This window comes from Mustela nigripes, chromosome 4, assembly GCF_022355385.1.
Source record: "Mustela nigripes isolate SB6536 chromosome 4, MUSNIG.SB6536, whole genome shotgun sequence".
Classification (NCBI taxonomy): Eukaryota; Metazoa; Chordata; class Mammalia; order Carnivora; family Mustelidae; genus Mustela; species Mustela nigripes.
The window spans coordinates 134,709,957-134,732,187 of record NC_081560.1 but is presented as its reverse complement, the minus strand read 5'-3'; the positions used below and the strand labels follow the sequence as shown (position 1 = coordinate 134,732,187).

The following is a 22,231-nucleotide window of genomic DNA, read 5'->3' as shown; positions in this document are numbered from 1 at the left end:
CACTGACATTGACTGAGTTGTCAAATCTTACTGATTGTTTTTTAAATAACTCTCCCGTCTTTTCATTTTTTTGGTAACTGGCTAAATATTTGATGTTGAGCTAGTTATTTTAAACTCTCAGGCCCTTAGATTCCTCTTTTCTCAAGCTAAAATTCTTTTGTTTTCATTCTAGTTAGACTGTTACTGTCTATGCAGACTGTGGCAACAGCTTTCCTACTGATGTCCCTGCTCTAGTTCATCTTTGTAATTCTGGATGATTATTTCTATGGCATATTCTGTTTCTGTCTCTTGAATATTGCCCAGCTGAAGAACTATCCTACATCTTTATGATCACTCTTATAAGGACTCAAGTCAAATATTTTGTGTGGTATCAAGCACAGTTACCTAGCATTCAGTAAATTAATAAGTTGCATTTCTGTCTTCCTATTGTATGGAATTATTTGGGTAAAGATCTTCTCTACGATGTCAATTCCTGAAGGATAGAAGCCTTTATATATCTTCATTACTATATTGACAACACTGGTACATACAGAAGGGACCTAGGAGGGACGCCTGGGTGGCTCAGTTGGTTGGACGACTGCCTTCGGCTCAGATCATGATCCTGGAGTCCCGGGATCGAGTCCCACATCGGACTCCCAGCTCCATGGGGAGTCTGCTTCTCTCTCTGACCTTCTCCTCATTCATGCTCTCTCTCACTGTCTCTCTCTCAAGTAAATAAATAAAATCTTTAAAAAAAAAAAAATTAAATTAAATTAAAAAAAAAAAAAAAGAAGGGACCCAGGAGTTTGTTGAATAAACACATGATCAGTGTATTTTATTGGATGTACCATAGGAAGAGAAGAAAACTATAGATTTTTTTTTTTTTTTTTTTAGGATTTTATTTATATATTTGACAGAGAAAGCACAAGCAGGGGAGCGGCAGAGGGAGAGAGAGAAGCAGGCTCTCCACCGAGCAGGGAGCCTGATGCAGGGCTTGATCTCAGGACCCTGGGATCATGATCTGAGCTGAAGGCTTAACCACCTGAGCCACCCAAGCACCCCGAAAATTATAGACTCTTAATGAACTTGAGGGCCATCAGTGATGTTATAACCAAAATTGTAAAATTTTAAATTTTAAGAATGTACATGTTGGGTATAATATGGTTAAAGTCAGTGTGGGCATAAGAGGAAACAAGAATGAAGTTGGAAGAAGTTTATTATATTCAGATCCAAGAGAAGGGGAGTCACATGCTGCACAGCCATAGGGGAAAACACTAGCGTAGTTAAGAGGCAGAAGACAAGAGCTCAGGGGAGATCTTAGATCATGGTCTTCATTGGGATTCCTCCCAGTTTGGTGAATTCCTCCAGGTTTGGGCTGTAGGGTTGGTTTTTAGTTTCCCGCTACCTGGCCCTGGGGTGATTTAGGGTAAAGGAAATATTGGCTTCGTGTGTGAGAGTTAGATAAGGAGATAGGGACCGGTTGGTATGCATATAAAAGGCATGCTTGTGGGCCAGTTATCTTTAGGAATTAGCTAGCCTTGGGGAGGACCATTTCTTTTGGGGTCTCTAAGCCTCCTGCTCCCCAAATGTCAGCCTCAGGAATACAGAAAACAAGAAAATATAGTTAATGTGATTGGCCCTTTGATGAATGGATGTCAGATATACAAGAATCTAAAAAAATAGTAAAAAACTCTGATAGTATATTCTGAGGGTTCATTCTTGCTGGTCTTGAAAGCAAAGCAGCTATTTGATTGATACTATATTTATATTGGGGTCTTTATATATGAACTTCTTTTCTCCTCAAAGCAGTTAATTTCAGTGGTTGCCAGACATCCAGAAAGGACTTTTAATTTTTTTTTTTTAAAGATTTTATTTATTTATTTGACAGACAGAGATCACAGGTAGGCAGAGAGGCAGGCAGAGAAGCAGGCTCCCTGCTTCTTGAGCAGAGAGCCCAAGGCGAGGCTCGATCCCAGGACCCTTTAACCCACTGAGCCACCCAGGTGCTCCCATAAAGATCCTGTTCATTTATTTATTTGAGGTAGGGGTGGAGAGCATAGAGGGAGAAGCCAACTCTCCACTGAGCAGGGAGCTCGATGTGAGACTCCATCCCAGGACCCTGAGATCCAGACCTGAGCTGAAGGCAAATGCTTAACTGCCTGAGCCACCCAGGTGTCAGGACTTTTAATTTTTTAAAGATTTTATTTATTTATTTTTTTAGTTAGTTAGTTAGTTAGTTAGTGCAGGGTGGGGAGGGAAGGGCAGAGGGAAAGGGGGAGAGAGAATCTCAAGCACTCTCTAAGCTGAGCACTGAGCCTGTCGGGGGGACCCTGAAACCATGATCTGAGCCAGAATCAAGAGTTGGGTATTCAGCTGGCTGATCCACCCAGGTGCCCCCAGAAAGTACTTTTCTAAAGAAAAAAATGTTCAAAAAAAACCCTAGATACAAAATTTTAAGTATATTTTGAAAATAAATTCTTGAAACACGACCTTGTTATTTAATATTTAAATATTAACAAAGGGATAGCAGTTCAGTAAATAGGGAAATGTTTATATCTTACTGCTTTTATCTGTGAAGTAGGGATGATGATACACCTGTCTTACGGTATTATGAGGATTAAATGAGAGTAAATAAAGTGCTTAACACATTGCCAGGCACATAATAAACTATGTATGCTATCTGTACACCTGTATGTAATAGAATGTATAAAAGGGGTACAAATTTGTGAATATCTGTTAAAATGGATTTTATAGTTTAATTAGTTCTGTCTCCATAAGAACATTATTTTATTGTGAGCTGTCAAATAAGGCATGTAAATTACTTTATGTTAACTTTAGCTTTTATCAGGGAGCTCGTTAAGATGTTTTGGTGACTGTGGGTTCTACCATTCCAGATTCCTATTGGTGGTGATTTTAGAGAAAAAACATTTTCATGTAATTTTTATTTTTGTTTTTATTTAGTTTAGATGTTTAGTTTTATTAATTTATCTTATTATCATTATATGCATTGTATTATAGTTCCTTTAAAAAGTGTCAATGAATGGTTATTTCACTGTAGGAGTAGAGTAGTATATGCCTTGAGTGAAGTAGCCTTTTGGTTATTATCTCTGTAATAAAAATTAGCACTATGGTTATTTAAAGGGGGAAAAAACACTCTAAATTATTTATCGGTGTCATTCCCTAATTCCAAGTAATTAATGTCTTCATCTTTAAAAAGTCAAATCATAAAATGCATCAACTACACATATGGTTCTTTAAACAATTAAAGAATGGAAGAAGAAAAAGCCACTTGTAGATAACCAGTATTGACAATTTAGTATTTATTTTTTCAGTATTTTCTCTGCATATATATTGGGGCTGTGTGTGACATTTTTAAAAATAAGAATGAGGTTATACAAATTTCATACTAATGGTATTGCATAAACTTTAAATTTTTAGAGGTGGGTTTTAAGTGTACTTTCCATTGCTCTAGTTAAGAGTTTTGAGAAATTTGGAGAGAAGGGAAAGGAAACCCGTATTTATAGCAACTAATGAGGATTATTAGGACAAAATTTTGAAACTTAAGCTCTGGCAGAATTAAACTTTTAGTAAGAAGTTGAAATGGTGTTTTTTTTTAAATTAGCTATTTAATAAAGTTTATTCCTTGAGACCTCAGTTTTTAGTTGTTACCGAATTACCATGCTTGTTGCTACCCATAACAGTATTGTTTTTTATTTTATTTCTTTTAAAATATTTTATTTATTCATTTGAGAGAGAGAGAGAGCACAAGCAGGGGGAGAGGCAGAGCGAGAGGGAAAAGCAGACTCTGAGCTGAGCAGGGAGCCAGAAGCAGGGTTTGATGCCAGGACCCTCAGCCTGAGCCAAAGGCAGACACTTAACCATCTGAGCCACCCAGGCGCTCCTAACAGTATTGTTTTTAGACACTGATAAACCTGAACAACATCAGCAAAGATTTTTGTTCTCTGTATAAAACACTGATAGTTATTCAGCCTTTGTTGGAATCAGTTTTTTTTTTTTAATTAAAAATATGTGTAGAACTTCATTAAACTTGTTGACAACATTAAGAATTAAGGTTAACTGTGGCCTGGGATCTTGGTTGGTAATTATACTTTCATACCAACTAGTCCCTGATTTATGAATGAATTATGTAGGGCCCTCTCCTAGCTTTTGATGGTTTGCTGTCAGTCTTACGATTTCTTCATATGGTATTCTTCCTGTGTGACTATGACCAGAATTCCTCTTTTGAGGATTAGAGAGGCCTACCCTATTCCCATATGACCTAATCTTAACTAATTATATCCTCAGTGACCTTGTTTCCGAGAAAGGTTGCATTCTTATGTACTGAGGGTTAGGACTTAAACATACACATTTTGAGAGAACACATACCCTATAGCAAGATTTTGAGATCTGTAGGTGAAAGAGGATACAGAGTAACATGATAGTGTTCAAATTTTCTTCAAAGCTGTTTTAGGATTTTGAATAAGCAGCATTTAAGAGATGATAGTTATGAATGTTACTAATGTTGTTTCTGTAGTATGTAGTACCTTGGGATCCAGGAGGCAATACATTTCCTTTTTGTTTTTTGAGAAGACAGTGCATTCTTTACTATTAGTATTTTTTGTTTATAAGATTCTCAGAGCATATTATTGGTTATATCTTTTTTTTTTTTTTAAACATTCATTTATTTGAGAGAGAAAGCTTGCACATGCAAGTGGGGTGGGGGCAGAGGGAGAGAATCTTCAACCTGACTTCCTGCTGAGCATGGACCTCATCCCTCAGGGCTTGATCTCAAGATCCTTGAGATCATGACTTGAGCTGAAACCAAGAGTCAGATGCTTAATGGACTGAGCCACCCTGGAACCCCTTGCTGGTTATATCCTTGTATCAGGTTTAAACACTGGTTAGCAAAAAGACTGCTAATAGACCATCTTGTGTATTTTGTGATTGGTTGTCTAAGGTGAAGTGTGTATGTTTACTGTTACTAAACCAGCCTTGGTCAGTCAGTAAATATTCACAGGGATTTTATGGTCATTCCTGGACACACATATATGCTGAACTGCGTAATAATTGAGTCTCCTGCTGTCCACACTCCCAGCTGAGGTTCAGCAAAACGGTGCTCTGCTTTCTGGTTTCAGCTCTCATAAACAAGTATCCTTTTTGCAGTATATTTAGTCCCACATATTTTACATTTTTATACTTTTTTGGTGATTTCACTGTTTAAAATGACCTCTTGAGTGTAGTACTGAAGCTCTATCTGGCGTTCTAAGCCCAAGAAGGCTGTGATATGCCCTACTAGATAAATACATTGAAGCATAAGTTATAGTGCTATTGGCTGTGAATTTAATGTTAGTGAATCAATATGTATTAATTATAAGATGTCTTTAAGCAGAAACACATATTAAACAGGTTGTGTGTTGATCAGTTCATGAAAATGTGATCAGAGGCTTGCAGGAGCCTAACCCTGTATTTTCCCTGGGGGTAGTGTTTCAGTATTTGGAAAATAAGTATTTGTGGTGAGTTTACAAACATAACTTTTGCCCTATAATGAGAATTGATTATATTCTCAGGTAGACTAAAATAAACAGACTAAAATTGTAAGTGGAACAGTGATGGGGTTTCCTAGAAGGATGGTGCCGTGAAATAAATCATCAACATTTAACACTGTTTTTTCTTCATACATTGCGCAGAGTTTTTACTAGCTTTTAAGAAAATGAAAGGAGTCTCAAGTCACTGTCTTTGTAGCTTTTATTCCTCTTTTTTTATAGCTTTCATTGAGTACAAATGCAAAATTGAGAATGCAAGATTTTTTATTTCTGTTCATAATGACAAAATTGACAGAGGAAAATGTTTCACAATTACTGGACAAATCACAAGGTGAATGTAGACCATCACTGTATGATAATATGAAATTGATCATTTAAGTGTACTCTTAAACAGTGAGTCTGGAGATAGTATGCTACATGAACTCTTTTCACAAATTCAAGAATTGATGAATATATTTCTTAGGTCCTAAAGGAAATAGGATGTTTTTATCCTGTTAGTTATTCAGTAGGAAGGATTTTTATCATGTAACATTTTGCAACAAGAACCTAGATCTATCCTGTATTGCTAAAAGGATGTGCAGCGGTATTCTTCTTTTACAGTATTTGTGCCACAAAATTTATTTGACACAATTTGTTTATGAACAAATGCTGAAGTCAGATATATTTCCAGAGGTAATTGGGAGGAAATAGATGATGTTGAAAAACGGTCATTAGGTTGAACATTTTAATTGGTTTTTAAGTCTAAAAGTGGCTGTATTTACATTTATGTAGTAAAGATGATGGTTTTTTCCTCCTTACTAAAATGATGTACCATTAGTTTTCCAGAAATACTGCATTTTTAAAGTGTAAGTATAAGGACAACCAGAAGTAATGATGACCTAGGACTTATTAGAGATGTATTTAGAATATATGTGCTAGCAGTATTTACAAGGTAGATATGTTACATCTCTCTTGTTCTTTATATTTTGTTTTTGCTCCTGTCTCTGAATAACATATTTTTTCTTTTTCAAGGTACTCTCTACCACTTGTTTTCTTTGCCCTTTAGTGCCTCCCCAAACTAAATGTTCTTTGAGCCATAAATACTCATATGAATACAGTGTTACTCTTCTCAAACTTTATATGAGCATTTGAAGCATAAAAAGGGTGGAAAGAATAACACAATGACTAAGTTAACACTTACCACATATTTTATCTGTTTTATATTTTTTAGAGGGATAACTTCTTTTCTGAACTATAGTTGACTACAATAATTATGTGCCATTATTAAAACTTTAGCATGAATTTTAGCATCATACGTTCATAATTCCAACATTTTCTTGTAGCCTCTCTTTATCAAGGGAATCAGCTGTTTAATGGGCTTGCTTGGCAAGTTTTTCTTTTGCTTTCTGTCCTATAACTTACATATTCATACTAATTCTAATTGAAGTGAATTTTATTCCCACTTACTTCTACTTTTTCTCTATTATTTGCTTTGAGAGTCAAATGTAGCTTAATGATTAAAATTTGGTAGCATAGTACCTGGTACATAGCAAATAATAAATGTTAGCTTATTGGGTTTGGTATGAATTCTGTTTTCTTTCTCACAGATGGCATCACTGAGTTGGGCTTAGTGAATTTTTTTGTTTGTTTTACTGGGTTCTTTTATTCTTCCTTTATTCTTGCTTATTGTTGACTCTCTTTTCAGGCAATCTTGTTTTAAGCATTCAGCTATGTAGTTTCATTAGGTTTGAAGTGTCTTAGTATACCACTGATCTGACTTTCTAGTATACTAGGAATGGGGATATTGAGGATATTCGTTTTGATAAGCCATTGGGAAAAACAAGAGTTTTAAAGATTTGTACAGGGATGTTTTGAGTTTTGTTTGTTTGTTGTCTGAGAAGCCTATATTAAATGCTATCTCTGGGACATACAACTGTTATTATGTTTCTTTAATCGTGTGTTTCTGAAGTAGCTATCCATTCTCAGAATAGGTATCTCAGTAATTTGATGGGACAAAAATTCTGAAAGAACCAAGATTATGTGTCTTGAATTTTTAGTACATAGAAAATAATTAGAGTTCATGTTGGTCTCAAAATGAAAACATTGGTTTTAGTATATGGCTTTAACTATTTTCTCTAATGTTGTATTTAATTAAGTTTTATTTTTTGTTTGGAATAGACACATATGTACATGGTTTAAAAATCAGGGTAATATAAATAAACATTGGGAAGTTTTGCTCTTACATTTACTACTGTATTTCCCCCTCTACCTGCATTACCTGTAAATATGTTTATTAGTTTTTTTGTACATCTTTTCAAAAGTTCTTTATGTAGATATAAGTAAGTATAAATATACTTATTCTTACCTCTTACACAAAAAGTAGCAAATCATTTAGTATTCCACATGTTGATATTTTTTTCTCTTTGCTTATATACTCTTGAGGTCTTTCTGTATCCATATGTAGAGCATCCTTATTATTATATTATCTTGTTTGTGGAGCATAGTATTCTGGTGGGTAATTGGAATCATTTACTAATGGATATTTGGAATATTTCGAGTCTTTTTTTATTATATACAGTGCTGCAAATATAATACACATTTTCACACATGCAAACAGAAACACATGCACTCATGTGTATTTGTACTCTACCTTTCTGGGTTCTCTAGCTGGGCCCTGTCTAGACAAAAGGCAGATTAACAAGAGAAAAGTAAACAAGTTTATTAACACATGCGTTGAACTTACACATGGGATCTCAACACATGTGTTAATAAACTTGTGACGAGTGACTCAAGTGATAGAGCATGGGCTTACACAGAACAAAAGAACAGGAAATTTTTAGAGAAGTAACAGCAAAAAGGATTGAGTTTCCGGTGGCAATTGTGGGAAGGTAAATAGGTGGGGAAACTAAGATAAGCGCTAGTTAGGAAAGTTTGCAATGTAGGTTTTCCTGGTGCTATTTGTGAGCTGATAAGAGTTTGGAGTTGTCTCTGGTGATTAACTTCTGTTCTTTCTAGTAGAGTGGTAGATACCTTCACATATTTATGTCATGCTTTTAGGCAGTAAGGAGAAGGCAGAGAGCTTTTCTTATATCTGTTTATACTTAATGTCTTTGAGCTCAGAATGATCCTATGCCAACGTGGCATATTCTGCTGCCCTTTAGTACTTAGGTATATCTGTAGGATATTTTCGTGGAAATGGAATTTGTAGGTCCAGAAGGTAAATGGATATGTTTTGTTAGGTATTGCCACATTCCTTTCCATAAAGATTGTTCTGTTTCATACTTCTGTTATCAGTATATAAGCATGCTTTTTTCTCCAACAGGTTGTTAACAGGCTTTGGAATTTTTATGAAAAATAGTATCTTGGTGTGATTTTTATTATAATCATAAACTTTGTAAATTAATAAACTATTTTTTAGAGTGGTTTTAGGTTCACAGCAAAATTAAGCAGAAAATAGAGTTCCCATATACCCCATCCCCATATATACACAATCTCCCCCACTGTCCACAGCCTATCCACAGTGGTACATTACCACCATTAACAGACCTACATTGACGTCATCCAAAGTCCATGGGTTCCTTAGGGTTCATTCTTTTCTTTGTGTTATACAATCTATGGGTTTTGTCAAATGCATAATAACGTAGTATTATACAGAATAGTATTGGTATCATACAGAATAGTTTTTATTTACTACCCTAAAAAATACTCTGTGTTTTGTTCATCCCTCTCTTTCCCCTAACTTCTAGCAAACATTAAACTTTTTATTGTCTTCAAAGTTTTGCTTTTTCCAGAATGTCATGTATTGGAATCATACAGAATGTAGCCTTTTCAGATTGGCTTCTTTTACTTAGGAATGTGCATTTAAGTGTTCTCTGTGTCTCTTTTCATGGCTTGATATCCTATTCCTTCTTATTGCTGAATAATGCTCTATCATCTTGATGTACCACAGTTTATTCACTATTAAAGGATATCTTGGTTGCTTCCAAGTTTGAGCAATTATGAATAAAGTTGCTGCAAATGTCTTTGTGTAGATTTTTGTGTTGACATAAGTTTTCAGCTCTTTTTGGGTGACCATCAAGGAATGATTGCTTGATCATAAGGTCAGAGTATGTTTAGTTTTATAAGAAACTACCACCCTGTCTTCAAAAGTGGCTGTACCCTTTTGCATGCTCACCAGCAGCGAATAAGAGTTTCTGTTGCTCTCTATCCTTTCCAGCAATTTGAGCCATTTTAATAAGGTGTATAGTGGTATCTCATTTTAATTTGAAATTCCCTGATATATAATGTAGGACATCCTTTCACAGGCTTACTTGTCATCTGTGTATCTTCCTTGGTGAGGTGTCTGCTCAGTTCTTTCGCCTATTTTTTCATTTGGCTTTTTATTTTTTTATTGAGTTTTTAGTTTTTGTATATTTTTGAATAATAGTCCTTTATTAGATCTATCTTTTACAGATATTTTATCCAATTTGGTGGCTTTTCTTCGCATTCTCCTGATAAATGTAAACGTTGATGCTTAAAGGTTAACCCATGTGGAAAAGTATAAACATTATAAAGTATAAAATTGTGAAGTTTTGTAAAATTGTAAAATTTTGTAAATTTTAAGTTTTATAAATTTTCTTTTTTTTTTTAAAGATTTTATTTATTTATTTGACAGAGAGATCACAAGTAGGCAGAGAGGCAGGCAGAGAGAGAGAGAGGAGGAAGCAGGCTCCCTGCTGAGCAGAGAGCCCGATGCGGGGCTCGGTCCCAGGACCCCAAGATCATGACCTGAGCCAAAGGCAGTGGCTTAACCCACTGAGCCACCCAGGCGCCCGTGGTTTTATAAATTTTCTAAGTCAACATATTGGCTTCTAAATGTAGTTTGGATTTGCAGTTTTCTCATCAATGAGGTTGAGCATCTTTTCATATGATTAAGGGCCATTTCTGTTTCTTCTTCTCTGAACTATCAGTTGACATCTTTTGTCCATTTTTCATTGAATTAATGGTCTTTTTTTTCCAACTATGTAAAAATTGGGAAGATTATTTCTTTTTCCCCCTGTTTTTCTGTTAGTCTTTTCACTTTGTTTTTAGTTTGTTTTGCTATAAGAATTTTCTCAAATGGCTACATGGAATCTCTTCCTCTTTCCTTAGCTCAGGATTTAGTGTTAAGTGTTACTGTCTTCCAGAATTCTTGTATTTAAGGTTTTAGTAAGTATCTCATGTTCCCTTGAGGCCTTTTGTGTATCTTTATCTTAGCATTTAATCACAGTTCTTACCTCACCTGTTTTTCTGTAGACTGAAAACTCTTTGAGGACTAGAAATGGTTTATTCTCTTTGTGTCTCCAGTGTTTGGAGCGTAAGGGTATACAGTACATACTAGTGTTTGGTATGAATGATTATTGTTTCTTTGTTTCTTGGATTTTGGTGCCTTTGATTGTATAGCCATAGCTATCTAATTTAAGTACTCTTCATTTGCTGTTGAACTGACTGACCAGTCTTATTCATTTTCTTGTCATCTTGTCATTTTCTGCTCTTTACTGTATTTCCTTTGAGGTTAGTCTTGGAGATACTATTGATTTAGTTCTGGGGCCTCTGTGAAAGAGAACAGATCTTTTGAGTGTTTTACTTCTTTCTTCAAAATTAAGATTTTTGGTACTGTTTTGATGTTAATAAGTGATGTTATACTTTCAAATCCTTTTTCCTGATTTTTTTTTGTGGGGGGAGACTATGTGTTATATCTTGTTCTCTTTGCGTGTTTTGTATGTTCCTACAATATAATTTCATTAAAAAACATATGTACAAAATATCTACAAATAGTAAATGATTAGTATAATGAACTTCCACATACTGTTCACCAGCTTCATGAGTTAGTAACTCATAGTACTTTAAGGTGAATACTTCAAATAATATCATTGAAGTTGTATAGATTCTTAGAGGCTATCTAGGGCTAACCTCCCACCCCAAAAGGCAGGGCAATAATCCAGATAGAATGGGAGTTTCTCTAACCATAGGGATTTAAACTTTTCTGATGCAGTTGGTTTCTTTACTGAACAGCTGCATTTTTCTACATTGAGCTTAAGTGTGCTTCAGAAGAAATCCTGATTGATTTCAGTTTAACAACTCTTTAGCATGAGGCTTTTATTGAAGACAGAAATTACAGTTTTCTTAGGCTGAAAAAAAAAGGTCCATTTTAAATGAAATGTTAAAGTAGTAGTAGTAGTACTAAAAAACTGATAGACATTACACATCTTAAGGAGACTAAGGAAACAATTTCACTTTCTTTTTTGGTTTGTCAGTAGCTACTGATAGTCTTATGAAGGACCAGTATTTTAAATTATTTTCTGATTTAAAACTTGAATATATTTTAACTACATATGGGGTTTTTATTTCTTTCATGTTAAAATGGCAGTTCATAAACTAAAACCTGTTTGTTATGGTTACATTGCCTTTCAGTTCCCTCAGCATATCTAGTAGATGCTTTATTTATGAGATCTATAAAGAATTTGCTTTTTTATCAGAAATTGCTAATTGAGATTATTTCATTAATTTCAGAATCACTCCATAGTAGTATATGTCAGTTATTTCATTATTAAATAATTTGGCCCAGGATATTTAAATGATTCCCTTTTCAGCTGGATTCTTCTGTTACTGGTTATGGCTTTGAATGAAGAGCCTTTCTGAGAGCAGCTTTATAAACCTTTAACTTCTTCCCCAAAATGTTCAAGTCTCTTAATACTTCGAGTTGCTTATGGCCTGGGATGTATATCGTATTTACCACAATGAGAATTTTATGGCACATACTTGTTGAATTTTTCACAGTAACTACTGTTATACTTAGTCTGTATTTTATCATTTTCTTAAGCTTTTTTTTTTTTGTACAAGATGAAGACTTTTATTCTCATTGGTAGTTCAAAACTAGAATATAATGTCTCTCTTCTTGATTTCTGTAGAGCAGGTTGTTGCCCTGGATGCCCAAAATATCGTAGCTGTTTCATGTGGAGAAGCTCATACATTAGCACTAAATGACAAGGGCCAGGTGTATGCGTGGGGTCTCGATTCTGATGGACAGCTTGGCCTGCTAGGATCAGAGGAATGTATCAGAGTACCCAGGTAACAAAGGTGACCAAAAAGAGGTCTTTAACAGTCTTTTATAATAAATTTGTTATCTAAATTATTCTGCTTACTGTGGGCAAGTAAGAGTTGACATCTAATTACTTCTCCCTTTTGAGTTCTTAAGGAATTACTAGGTAGGTTCTGGCCTTTAATTTGGGCTGAGTGCTCTTTTTTAATGTATTACGTATTTTCCCCTAAATTGTTTATGTTTGTAAAGAAATGGGATGGGGAATATATACTTTACTATAACTATTTCATTACTAAAATTTTTAAGCGGTTTAGGCTAATTTAAACTACTGGTTCTATCTTGAGTACCCCAGCTGTTAAAATATTTATTAAATATTGGTTGGTTGCATATTTCTCTATCTTGTTTTGTATTGTTTTTATTGAATATAGAAGTCCCACATGCTTAATGTAAAAAGAATTCAGTCACTTTCCACATTTTTAAAAAGCAATGGCCACAATTTAATTTGTTACTAATTCATCATAGAATTATTTCAAAATTAAATAAATAAATGCCTAGTCAATGTTGCATAGTCTTAGAGATATACATAGGGCATAACCATTGTTTTAATGCTGAAAATTTTAAGAGCGTGAACATGTTTAGGTAAAAATACACAGATTTAAAGAAAAGTATCCAATTTGTTTTAAATACATAAATAATACAGTAACTCACGCTTTGTTTTTTAAATTATACAAATTCTTGCTTCCTTAAACTCTTGTTCTTTCTTCCTAGTAATAGTTATAGGGACAAAAGAAAACTCTCCAGGGAAACAAAGGTATTAAACTAATTTTAGATATAAATCTCTAGGTAGCATTATTTTTACACACATTTAGATATTTTGTTTTTAACTTAACATTGATGAGTGTTTGTTTTGGTTTAAGAAATAGGATGTAACTTACTAGGATAAGGAAGCGGAACTCAGGAACTAATAATATTTCAGAACAGAAACTCTTATTGTTAGAAATGAGTCTTTTTAAAACTAGGAAGGGTAGCTAGCTAGTTCCTTTAGTAAGCCTATGACTTTCCTTGTATATGTTTATTGAGAACTTAAAAGTATTTGTTTAAGTATTTGCTTTGTTTTAATTTATGAAAAGTTTTTTGGTCTTTAACATTTTATATTTGTTTTAGTAAAAATTGTTAGTTGGACTTCTGGCTATATCATACTCACATGTTTCCTTGATTGATCTTATAATTAAATTCCACAGAACTCCCCAAATTTCTTCCCCTTAATTTCTTTTGTTTATAACAATTTAATAACAAACACAACTCCCATTATGCTTTTAGTATCGCTTAATGATGGTGTTCTTGGGAGAAAATATTTTTTCCTTAAGCTAAGTAAATTGAATTTTTTAGTCATTTCAGTTTTGATTTATTTCAGAAAATGGTAATTTGCAACCATATAGCTATTGGTAGGTAATAATACAAAGCATTCATAGAAACATAGTGACCTCACATTTGTCATATCTTCTGCTGCTTTTATTTTGTCCCACAAATAGCTATTGTAGAATGGGATTTTTTAATACAAAATTCTTAAAATTTTATGTTTTTACAATTGAGAAGGGACCTTCCTATGAGATTTTTAAATCCCCAGTTCAGAACCATGATTTATGTCAAAACTTTCTAATTTCTTTTATATTTATTCCATTGATTTCCTAAAATCATACTGACATTTTTGTTGCTCTTCTGACATTTTGTTGCTCCTTATACTTCTAGTATAAGGGATTTCAGTCATTAACCCATAGATATTTAGTAAATGGAAAGAAAGGTAGCTATAAGAGAATTTTACTATATGACAGTTTATTTGAACAATGCCCTTTAATAAATTATGCATTTGTGACTTTGCTGTTTCACAAACCTGGATGGGGACCTGAAAAGAGATCTTATTTGAGTCACTCGGTTTAAACTTGGAAGGTTTTTATTTGCTAAATGTGTATTAACTTTTAAGCTCTGTGTTAAGGCATTTCTCCTGTTCAACCTACTCAGTTTTCAGTGGACTGATCTGATTTGTTATGACATATACATAGTTTTTACTGATACTTTCATGTGTTAAAGGGCAATTTAGTATTTCAGTATATTTTGTTTGGGGCAAATCATGCTCAGAGACTGAGTTTGTCTTTGACCTCTGTTTAACACAGGTTTACTGAAGGGATTTCACAAGGCAGTAACATATGGGATAAATAACATACTTCAAACAAGTGATAGATAAATCGTACTGTTGTTTCAAGCAAGAGGTGATAGTAATAAAAATCAAATTTAGTTTAGGTATACCATTATATGACTTGATACTAGGGAGAAATGGCTTAGCCAACTGAGAACTGATTTTTTCCTGCCAGCACAAAAGTAAAAGTCCCCTGTTCTAGAGCATGTTGCTAAGGAAAGATAGATCTAGCAAGTATTGATGGGCAAGAGGATCTTTTCCGTAGGACTGCTGCTCAGTTTTTACCCCTGAAGGTTAAAGTCTCCTCTACTGTGGCGGGCACTGATTACCCTGTCTTTGGAGAGCTATTTAGATTAGCTAAGACCTAAGAGTCTGGGATAGTCCTCACAAACCCTCAGTATTCATAATCTAAATGTCCTCTAGCTAGAGTTTTTCTAAATGTGTTTTTATTGGTGAGACCCCAGTAGAGCCCCACAACAGCTGAGCCACTGAGTACATCCAACACATGACATTATGACATCCCGACACAACTTATATCCAAACAGTTTAACTCTTAAGAACAGTTCCATTTTGTCATAAACAAGTGTGTTTGAAATCAAATTGATACACGACATAGAAATACATTTTTATGAAACACTGCCAGTGATTTTTTTCTTTTTAAATTGTAGTACCAAACTATTTTTATTTTATTTTATTTTTTAAGATTTTATTTATTTGACAGAGGGAGAGATCACAAGTAGGCAGAGAAGCAGGCGGGGTGTGGGGAGCAGGCTCCCTGCTGAGCAGAGAGCCCAATGCAGGGCTCGATCCTAGGACCCAAAGGCAAAGGCGCCCCCAAACTATTTTTAGATGCAAGGCTTTTTCTATATGCTTAGAGATGTGAGCCAGCTTTGAAATTTTTGCATTCATTTTGAATAAACCATGTAGAAGACAGGAGGAAGCTCAACTATATGTAAATAGATTTTTAAAAAATTAGTGTTTATGGGCGCCTGGGTGGCTCCTGGTTGGTTAAGCAACTGCCTTTGGGTCAGGTCATGATCCTGGAGACCTGGGATCGAGTCCTGCATCCGGCTTCCAGCTCCACAGGGAGTCTGCTTCTCCCTCTGACCTTCTCTCCTCTCAAGCTCTCTCTCTCTCTCAAATAAATCTTAAAAAAAAAAATTAGTGTTTATAGTTTTTGTAAGAATGATCAGAAAACTGAAGAGTCACGTTAGGCTTTACTTTTCTGGAAAACAAAATTCATTTTTATGCCAGTAGATAAGGGTATTGAAATTAAGTAACACTTGAAAATGAGAGAAGAATGTAAATTTAATAATAGGTTATATTTGAAACTGTTACCACTTTGTTAATCTTTTAAGTGGAAATACATACTTTCCCATGCAAACTTTAGATAACCAGTTATTGGTAATAAAGTTGTAGTTTTTTTTTTTTTTTAAATTCTGTTTCTTGGACCTGTGCAATAAAAACTATGAGAGGGTGGTATAACATTATCCTTGTGAGGACAGCTATTTCTTGATTATAGAAACTAATTATGTTTGACTTGTCAGCTTGGTCAAAAGTAAAATTTATTTTCTTGACTTCCTCAATTTTGAACATGTATTAAAATTTTAGATTAAAAAGAAAATGTATTTCTTAATGGTAGTGACTAGATTGTTAGCGTAAATCTTTCAAAATTGAAAGAAGAGTTGGTGCTAAGACTTTTTAGATCACTAAGGAAGTTGTGGCTTCACTGGGAAATAGAAAATTGTTAATTATGTTTAATTGGTAAAATATATTTTAAAACCACTTTATTGAGGTATAATTGACACACAGAAAGCTGTACTTAATGTAAATGCCGTGTTGGGTTTGAATTTCGCAAAATATTTAATGTTTTAGTTCTGAAATTTTTTATTATGTAGGGTAAACTTTTTACTAGTCTTTGTTAGCAGTTGTTGGAATTTTACCTTCACAAACAACTGTAAGTGCCTCGTTTATGCCTTTAATGCCCCTGTACATTAAATTGTAAAGTATAACAGTACAGTAGCACACATATTCAACAATATATTTTGGCAGACTTCCCAGCGGAGGGGAGTACAAATCTTATTTCCAAGTTTATTAATACTGTTTTCTTACAGATTTCAAACATCTTTCAAAATGAAGTAAGGAAATGATTCAGTTCTTTACAGTGATTCATTTAATGATGTCATAGCCATTTAAAATGTTTGACATACTTTAAACTTTAGCAAGTTGTTTCAGATTTATAAGCAGTTAGAAAATGTTGACCCTAGATGTCTGAATTCTGATTTTCTCTTCATAGTTTTCATTAATTAGGAATCCTCATGTTGTGTATATGCACAAGTATGTATTTTTATTTACAAAATTTATTCTGGCTTATTTTTACTTCTTGACTGCATTTGAATCATTTAAAAAATTAGAGAATAATTAAATATTTACATTAGCTTTTTTACTTAAAAAGAATTATTTTTGATGAATTAAAAAAATTCTGTTTCATTAAGAATTTTCTAATTTGTTGTCCTTTAAGAAAAATGGAACATGGGGAACTAATATGGTAACTTATTACCGTTCAGTATTTTTCTTTATTTTATTCCTGAAAGCTAAAAAAAAAAAAAAAAGGAGAAAAACATATCCTCCTTCATCTCCCCAAATCTTCTGTACATTAATTTACATGGAGATGAAAGGAGATTTTTTTTTTTTAAACAGTAATGCCATAGAAGAATACATTTCCGTGTCACTGTAGCAGACATGGCTAAAGAAAGTAGTATTTATGTTGTATTCCAAGCCTTATGATAATTTTGGAAATGTGGAAGTCACCAAATATAAATTGCTATGCAAATTTAGAAGTTTTAGGGACAGATTTTATGAACAGTTTAATATTAAAGCTTTAAAGACTTTATAAACTCATCCTTTAACAGTGTATTTATTACATATTTTTTTACCAGTCACTGTGGTAAGTGCTGGGGAGCCTGTGAATATAAGACATGTAGTCTGCATTTATAGAGCTTATTGTTGAGCAGAGTACACTAGTAGTTAACAGTGATAAATCTATGAAGGAAAAAATATAAGGTGCTATGAGAGTTTAGTATTTGGAATCTCTTATTTGGACTTGATACCTGGAACAAGTTTTAAAAAATAGTTAATATAGGGGCGCCTGGGTGGCTCAGTGGGTTAAAGCCTCTGCCTTCGGCTCAGGTCATGATCCCAGGGTTCTGGGATCGAGCCCCGCATCAGGCTCTCTGCTCAGTGGGAAGCCTGCTTCCTCCTCTCTCTTCCCTGCCTACTTGTGATCTCTGTCTGTCAAATAAATAAATAAAATCTTTAAAAAAAATAGTTAATATAGTTAAAAAAGTATTTAACATAATTCCGTAGTCAGTGTGTCATGTGCCTAATATGCATAAACAGTAACAGTGAATGTTCAGTAACTTCAGCACAGTTGCATATATCCATGTATTTTTTTATTCCCATTTTTGCATTGCTAGAGTTTGATTTTGCTAATTACAGAAAAAATGGCATTTTGCTACATTTGAAAATCTGAAGGTGCATTGGATCCTGTTAACTGGTTGGATTCTACGAAATTATAGCAGTGCAACTCTCAGGTTTTGTAGTTATAAACATAAATCCACTAAATAAAAATATTTTTAATACAACAATATGGAATTAGAGTAACTCTCCTTTCTCCTACTCAAAATTTGATTTGCTGAAGCTGCCTCCCGAAAATCATGGGTATCGACACTCTGGTCAGAACTTGCTCCGGACTCTCATATGGCAGAATCAGGTCAGGTGGCAGTATCAGGTAAAGGGAAATAAGAAACATATGTTTCCTCCCCCCTTCTTACCTTGAAAACACTCATTCAGGAAAAACAAAATGACCAGGAGAAGGGGAACTGCATAAGAAACACTTGGGATGATTGATGTAGAAAGATACTTGGTTTTTGTAATGTTTTAAAAATTAGCTTTCAGAATTGTTTTACAGTTAAGGAAAAATCAGAAAGGGGGGAAGAAACTATAAAAATACAAGGAAAAAAATGCAAAGGGGCAGAAATATGACTGACTATATCAGGGATCATAATACATATGAATTGATTAAATTTCTCTAGCGAAGAATTAAGTTTAATATCACTGATTTAGATTTAAAGGAAAAGGAGAACTCAGAAGGAATAGGTTTCATAATGTGAATTGGGAGCACCATGTGGTAAGAATCCTTATTGGTTCTTAAGGAACCGGATAGAGAGCATGTATTAAACTAGGCCAAATGCCAATTTTAGACAAATTAGATCATGTACATTTTTTTTTACAAATATATTGCCAGGTTTCACACTTTGAGCTAAAGATTTCTTTTGAAAAAAATATCTGAATTATAAAAGCACTGTGAGGAATACTTGAGGTGTGAACATAGTTTGCTTAAATTCTTTATTCAGAGTACTTTCTCATTACACCTCTTAATTTTTTTCACATTCAATTTTGTTTACTGATGTTAGCATAAATAGTTGGGTAAAATGGGCTTATATAAAAAAGCATGTACTGCTAGGTCAGTAGGAACCTATTTGCACATAATAGGTAGTCAGTAAATGGCATTAATAAATATTCAGGATCCGTTTATTAAATGGAATTAACTGATTTTGATTTCTTTTCTTATTTTCTAGAAATATTAAAAGTTTATCAGATATCCAGGTAGTACAGGTTGCTTGCGGTTACTATCATTCACTTGCACTTTCTAAAGGTAAGCATTATTTTTATTTTCTTACCCTTTTCAGTTTTATTGCTGGATACTTGAACAGAAAGTCCTCTAACTTTGTTCTTGAAATTCAAGATTGTCCTGGTTCCTTTTGATCCTTTTCATATTCACATACATTTTAGAATTAGCTTGTCAGTCTTCACAGACCCACAGACTACTGAGATTTTGATTGGGATTACATTGTTTCTATAAATCAATTTTAGGAAAATCTTTACAGTATTGATTCTTTCAATTCTTGAACATGTTATATCTATTTTAATCTCCATTTAATTTTTCTCAATAGTATTTTGTTGTTTTCTGTGGAGAGGTCTTATACATCTTTTATTAGATTTTCCCCTAGATATGAAATGATGTTTTTATTATTGAACCATTTCAAAGTTATTGCTAGTATATAGAGGTGGAATTGATTTTTGTGTGTCATTGTTCTATAGGGGGAAAGTTACAACTTGTCTAATCTCATTTGATCTCAGACTTTTTATGAATAAAAAAAAGTCTAAGCATCCTATTAGTTTTGTTTGTTGGGGATTTTTTGTTTTTTTTTTTAAAGATTTTTATTATTCATTAGAGAGAGCCAGAGGGACAGAGAGCACAGCAGGGGAGAGGGAGAAGCAGACTCCCTGCTGAGCTGAGAGCCCGATATGGGGCTCTATCCGAGAACCTGGAGATCATGACTTGAGTCGAAGGCAGACGCTTAACCATCTGAGCCACCCCCAGGTGCCCCTGTTTGCTTTTGTTTCTTTTGTTTCTTTTTTTTCTTTTTAAAGATTTTATTTATTTATTTGACACAGAGTGAGAGAGATCACAAGTAGGCAGAGAGGCAGGCAGAGAGAGAGAGAGGAGGAAGCAGGCTCCCCGTGGAGCAGAGAGCCCAATGTGGGGTTCAATCCCAGAATCCTGAGATCATGACCAGAGCCAAAAGCAGAGGCTTTAACCCACTGAACCATCCAGGCGCCCTCTTTTGTTTCTTACTCAGCTTCTTCACCTGCCTGCTGAGGATTGTAGCATGGGTTAGTTACTATGTTGGTTTTTACCATATAAAAAAAATAAGCTCCAGGAGCGCCTGGGTGGGTCAGTTGTTAATCGTCTGCCTTCAGCTCAGGTCATGATCCCAGAGTCCTGGGATGGAGCCCCGGCTTGGGCTTCCCTGCTCAGTGGGAAGCCTGTTTCTCCCTCTCCCACTCTCTCTGCTTGTATTCCCTCTCTTGCTGTCTCTATCAAATAAATAAATAAAATCTTAAAAAATAATAATAAAAAATAAGCTCCAGGGGCGCCTGGGTGGCTCAGCCGGTCAAGTGTCTGCCTTCGGCTTAGTCATGGTTGGGGGGTCCTGGGATCAAGTCCCGGATCGGGCTCTCTGCTCAGCAGGGAGCCTGCTTCTCCCTCTCCCTCTGCCTGCTGCTCTGCCTACTTGTGATCTCACTGTGTCAAATAAATAAAATCTTTTTAAAAATAAATAAATAAATAATAAGCTCCAGTGGCTTCATTATTACTATTATTTAATTCATTAAATGTCTAGGCCTCCTGTGAATACAGCACTAGGGTCTAGCTGTAGGGAAATACAGGTAAGATGATAGAATAATTTTAGGGCCTATAGCATCTGGGGGGGGGACAGATACACAAATAACTGGTTTGAGACAAAAATACTATTTTGGTCAAGGTCAAAGTGAAGTGCTACATGAATGAAGGAAAAAAGTGTAATTAGTTCAGATCAATAAAATTATTAATAATAAAGAGGGACTTGGTATTTAATGCAGTTTTAAAAGATGAATAAGGTATATTCAGAGTTAGAGAAATGTTGAGAAATAACTAGAAGTGTTGAAGATTGGCTAAGGTGATAGTACTAGTAAAGTCGTAGAATTAGGAAAGTATTTTGTGTATTTGAATGTTAGCATGTAGTTTTATGTAGGTATTGTGAGCGTGGGAGACCTAGTGATACTTCAGTTGAGGTAATATGTTACAAAGGCCTTAAATGCCTTATTAAGGCATTTGAATTTCTGTAGGCACTGGGGAGGCTGGCATCCCTGTATTCTTTGTTGTTACTTTGTCAGCTCTTCTTTTGATATTTGGTAGGTAGATCTAAGATCAGATTAAACCCAGATGTTTTACTGATGAGGAGGGCAATTTTCTGTCTGGACTTAAGAGGGATTTTTTTGCCTTGTTTGGCATCATTCACATAATATATAGTGGTAAGCTGTATGCTGCTAGCCCTTATGTTATAGTCATATTCACACAAATAACAATATAATTACATAATATGAAAAAGGACTGTAAAGAAAAAATTAGGATATTTGGAATATATAACGGGGGACTGGACTTAAACGAGACCACCAGGGCAAGCTTGCTGCTGGGAAAGAGTAGAAATGAACTAGACAAAGATGGGGGGAAAGTCTGCACAAAAGGAATTGCAAGTGTGTGAGAAATGGACATTGGAGAATGTAAAGGAGGACAAGTATCAATAGAGTAAGGGAAGAGACGGGTATAAAATGAGCTTGGAAACATTATGTTTCCATAATGTAGAACGTTAACAGTCTTTGTTAAAAGTGCTTATCCCAATGTCAGTGAGAAGGCTCTGATATCTTTTTTCAGGTGAGTCACATTATCCAATCTGCATTTTAATAATATCTCTCTATATGTACAGATGTCTGCTAGTATATGCATAAAATATTTTTGGGAGTACATACCAGTAATTGGTAAGAGTGGTTGTCTCTTGGGAGAGGACCCAACATCTAATTTTAGAGGGAAAC

At 34.5% G+C, this 22,231-nt stretch overlaps 1 protein-coding gene across 4 annotated transcripts in view; it reads left to right on the top strand.

The window, feature by feature from the left end:
- HERC4 (HECT and RLD domain containing E3 ubiquitin protein ligase 4) overlaps positions 1–22,231 on the top strand; it is a 122,803-nt gene that overhangs the window by 15,858 nt on the left and 84,714 nt on the right. For all 4 annotated transcript variants that reach the window (XM_059397531.1, XM_059397532.1, XM_059397533.1 and 1 more), the window contains 2 exons: positions 12,431–12,590; positions 19,396–19,472. In XM_059397531.1, coding sequence (XP_059253514.1) covers positions 12,431–12,590; positions 19,396–19,472 — 237 coding nt within the window. The remainder of the gene's footprint in view (positions 1–12,430; positions 12,591–19,395; positions 19,473–22,231) is intronic.